The sequence below is a fragment of the Cyprinodon tularosa genome, unplaced genomic scaffold (genome assembly GCF_016077235.1).
Source record: "Cyprinodon tularosa strain WSP-4 unplaced genomic scaffold, ASM1607723v1 ctg233, whole genome shotgun sequence".
Taxonomy (NCBI): Eukaryota; Metazoa; Chordata; class Actinopteri; order Cyprinodontiformes; family Cyprinodontidae; genus Cyprinodon; species Cyprinodon tularosa.
Window position 1 is genome coordinate 830,001 of NW_024038871.1, and position 4,204 is coordinate 834,204.

A 4,204-nucleotide genomic window follows, 5' to 3' on the forward strand; every position below is an offset into this window, starting at 1 on the left:
CCAGTTTATTGTTCTGATTGCCTGATCCTGACCAGTTCTACCATTTGGACCACTGAGCCTGCTTGATCTCTATGACTGACCTGCCTTCGGACAGGATTGGATTGGCTTCTTCCTGTTGACTACCCTGGATCTGTCTCCTGACTTTAACTTTCGATTTCCCTTCGGTACCTCTTCGGATCTCTGAACTTCTGGCCTGGATTCCTGTTTACATCTTTGACACCGGCTTTGGCTTCCCCTTGTGGAAACTCTGCCTTCCTTCGTCTGATTGGATCGGCTTATCAGCCAGTTCAGCAGCCATCTTGGCTTCGGATTATGGAACTCTCTGGGCAGCGTTCAACGCGTGCTTTTGGAAGCCATCCAGCTGGATTCCACTCCTCTTTCTGGGCACAGACTATACTCTAAAACCAGAGATTCCAGCCTTTGACACTCTAGCTCACAGGTGTCAAGCTGGTTCCAGAAAGGGCTGCAGTGTTGGGAAAGTTCTCTTTCTACGTGAACTAGTTCAAAGTTCAGTTCACACATTTTAAAATGAACTAGTTCAGTTCATAGTTCATAATTCCAAAAAACGAACTAGTTCATAGTTCTTTTTTTTTTTTTTTTCTTCATATATTGCTCAATTACACCATAGCCTACTGTAGAACCACAGACAGCAATTATTTTATCAGTTGTAACACTGAAACTGTGCGTCAGATTTCATCTTCATATCCAGTTTTGAATCCTTATCCAACCAGGGTTTACATTAGCATTGAGGGGACAGCATTTCCCCATTGTTGCTTTAATGCTTTGTTGCTGTCCATTCACTTCACACTAGTAGCAGCTGCAGCTTTCACCCCTACAGTATATTCTCAAAAACATCAGGAAAAATGTGCTGCTTGAATGGTCTTTTTTATGAGTAATTATTAAAAGAAAAATAGGAAAGTAGTCTTTAAGGTGCAAATGTTTTTTTTTTATTTTAATAATTTTTTCCATTTGAAATTCCATTTCAGTACATACTAAAAAGGAATACTGGAATCCTGGAAAATTATACCAGGCAGGTTTAACAAACAAGTTACATGGATAGTAAAACCCTCAAGACCAGGGGTCTTCTATGTTTTCCAGACCGAGGACCCCCAAACTGATGGCGAGATGGAGCGGGGACCCCCTATTTATATATATTGTATGAAATTGTGTCCTATAGTCACTCTATTACAGATGGAGTAATGTAAAGAAATTAATTTCTCCCTGGGATTATTAAAGTTTTTCTGATTCTGATTCCTGGTTGTTGTGAAGGAAACGGTGTCCAGCTTGAAAGAGCTCCTGTGTGTCGCTGAATGTGAGCATTGATGACTGAAAGACATCTTCTGCCTCCATTTATCTGTTTACTACAGTGTGTTGATTTCATGTTGATGAGTATTTAAAGACATTTCAATTAGTGGGGGGAAAAAATTGCAGGGGGGGGATATAAAAATATCAACTAACCATGCAGACCCTCATGCAGTACCTCCGTAGACCCCCTAGGGGTCGCGGATCCCCTGTTGAAGACCTCCGCTCAAGAAGATTTTACTAACACAAACTGAGGGACCAGGCTGAGGTAGGAATTAAGGTTACTGAAGTGCGGATTTTTTTACTGAAAGCCGGCGGGCAAACTTGTTGCCATCATCCTCACCGACCACCTGGTCATAAACCTGTTTTAAGTGATCATACTGCTGCTTTGTCGCCTCCACGGTAGCCTACATGCTGCTATGGCTTCCACGCTGCATTTGTTTTGATGACGCACGCGGCTGTAGGCTACGACGCTGGTAGCTGGTGTTGCCAGATTGGGTGTTTTTCCCGCTACATATTAAGGCCTGTTTACGGTGTGATTAAGCCGGGGTTTCTCCTGGAGGGCTTTATAGAAATCTAGCAACCTATTGAATGGAGCTGAACTGAGAGAGCGTGCCGTTCACAGACACCAGAATGAACGAGTTCACAATAACGTTCATCAGGCAGTAATACAGTACGTTCAGTTCACGTTCGCCCAAAATATGAACGAGTTCATGAACTTTCGTTCAATGAACGCGTTCAGGCACAACACTGAAGGGCTGTGTGGCTGCAGGTTTTTCTTTCCAACCAAACAATAGCACACCAGACTCTATTCATATCATCGAGTCATCGTGTTCAAATTGGACTCCTGCTGAGTCGCAGATCCGACAAAAAATAAAGAAACGTCTTTTGTGAATCACATTTGTATGTTTGCTTGAAATTCTAGGTCCATAGTTCTGAGGCTTGACACACTTGTTGAATTTCATGTGGCACTACAGCCCCACAGTAGGAGAAAAAGTTAAATAAAATTAAAACAAGAACACAAATTTGCTGTTTCATGAGGCAAAATCCCTCCGGAATGTCAAAATTACAATAAAAAAGTTATTCCTTTGACATGTAGGTTTTATGAATTAAGTTCTTTTATTTCAATAATTTATCAGAATGTGACCTTCTGCTTCCTTTATTTTTGATTAATGTTCCGTTAATTATTATTTTACTTACGTCTCTGTGGCTCCTTCTGTATTGGTTGTATTTATTTTCTTTTATTATCCCCGCTCGCTGCTTTCCATACAGTTAAATTCCTCCTTTGTTTCAACTAATCAGCTTTACCCCATTTATCTCTCCGTCATCATATTGACGGCTAGATTAAAACCCAATTTTTGTTTGGTCTGTTTTCACCTTAATTTTTTTTCTTCTTTTGTTAACATTTTGATTTTACTTTATTAAAAGAGTAAGGACTGATATCTTTTTTCTTTCATCTTTGTTGTAATTAGTTGTTCTTTAGTTTCATAACTGTTGCTCTTTGCTAATATTGCAGTGTTTCTATTTTTAAATAATTACACACTGAAATAGATTTTATAGATATTTACAACAGGAGTTTCCACCCAGGAGCTCCATGTCCTCAAATTTTAAGATTCAGCATCCACTGATTTCCATTGATGGCTGATCAAAAGGCTTCAGCTATAAAGAACTTTCCACAATGCAATCTTTGTCCTTTAGGTGAAATAAACTCCAAAATGAAAAGGAAAAATGAATCACACACCTCTCAGCCGACATTCTGCCTGTGGATGAAAAAAAGCAAAAGTTTAGAGCAGAATTAGAAACAACTCAAATGTTCTCAGTGAATACTAACTGGAGGCACTTGTGGTTAAGATATCTCCATCTAAACTACCTCAGTCACCCAACCTTTGTGTAGGTAGACTTCCATTAACTTTAGAAGGCAATTCTCATGATAGAGACATGTCAGTAATCTTATTTAAGTCATACTTACATCAGCTTCAGCCCAGAGTCCAAAGCTCAGTCCAAGAAGAAGAGTCAAGGAAAAACCTGAAGCCATCTGTGGAAAGAACCGTTGGGACGTTAGAGTGTTCAGAGAATTCAAACACAAAATGCAATCTGTGCTGCAGACCAAGTACAGCAAATCAATTAGATCAAGTCTAGATGAAACAGCATGAGGGACAGCAAGGTTCCAACTTTACCGTGTTTCAGTTATTAGTTGAAGAGTCTGTTCCAGGAGCAGTTTCTGGTCACAGGATGTCAGAGAAATGGAAACGCAGACTTTATATATGTCTTTGACTTTATTTGCATCTTATCTATAATCACATTCTCAAATATTGTCTCAGCTGAGCTGATATTATTTAATTAAAAAAAACTATTGACTCCAAACCGTTGAAATGTCATGTCTGCCCCAAGGCTGTTTGAAGTAGTTGAACAAACAAACATCTCCAGTGGGTTTTCCTGAACAAAGATCAATGTGTATATTCAAACTGTTGTAATGTCCTATTTGCCACATGGTTGTTTAAAGCTGAGCTAATCTAGTCGATAGCAGGTTTGCTCACTAAACAGCAGACATCCCAAGTCTCCCGGAAGTTCCGAGAGTCTCCCTGATATAGATAGTTGTTCACGGATGCCCACGAGTCAGATAAATTATCCTGGATTTTATACTATGTGAGGTGGTGTTTTTTTTAATGCGAGTGAGAGCGTGCAGGCAGTACAATAATTCATGCATTATGTGCAGATTAGAACTACTTTGATTGCACAGGAACAACAAGAGAGAGCAGGGTGCAGGGAGGAGGCTGCTTGTGAAACCTGTTCAGCGTATCTGTCCAAAGTGATGCTCTGTTCAACCAGCGTTCCAGGCGACTGGTTGATCAGAGAGCTGATTGGATCAGTCCGATAAGTTTCTCTGGGTTACTCTCTGGCA

General features: G+C 40.1%; 1 protein-coding gene across 1 annotated transcript in view; it reads right to left on the reverse strand.

Annotated features, from left to right (window-relative positions):
* Positions 1–3,725, reverse strand: part of LOC119784788 (galactose-specific lectin nattectin-like) — a 6,974-nt gene extending 3,249 nt beyond the window's left edge. Inside the window, exons 1-4 of the mRNA XM_038287028.1 lie at positions 3,668–3,725; positions 3,480–3,523; positions 3,272–3,337; positions 3,044–3,062 (exon numbers count right to left, since the gene is read on the reverse strand). Of these exons, the coding sequence (XP_038142956.1) occupies positions 3,044–3,062; positions 3,272–3,337 (85 nt within the window). The 5' untranslated portion in view covers positions 3,480–3,523; positions 3,668–3,725. The remainder of the gene's footprint in view (positions 1–3,043; positions 3,063–3,271; positions 3,338–3,479; positions 3,524–3,667) is intronic.
* Between the last annotated feature and the right edge of the window lie 479 nt (positions 3,726–4,204).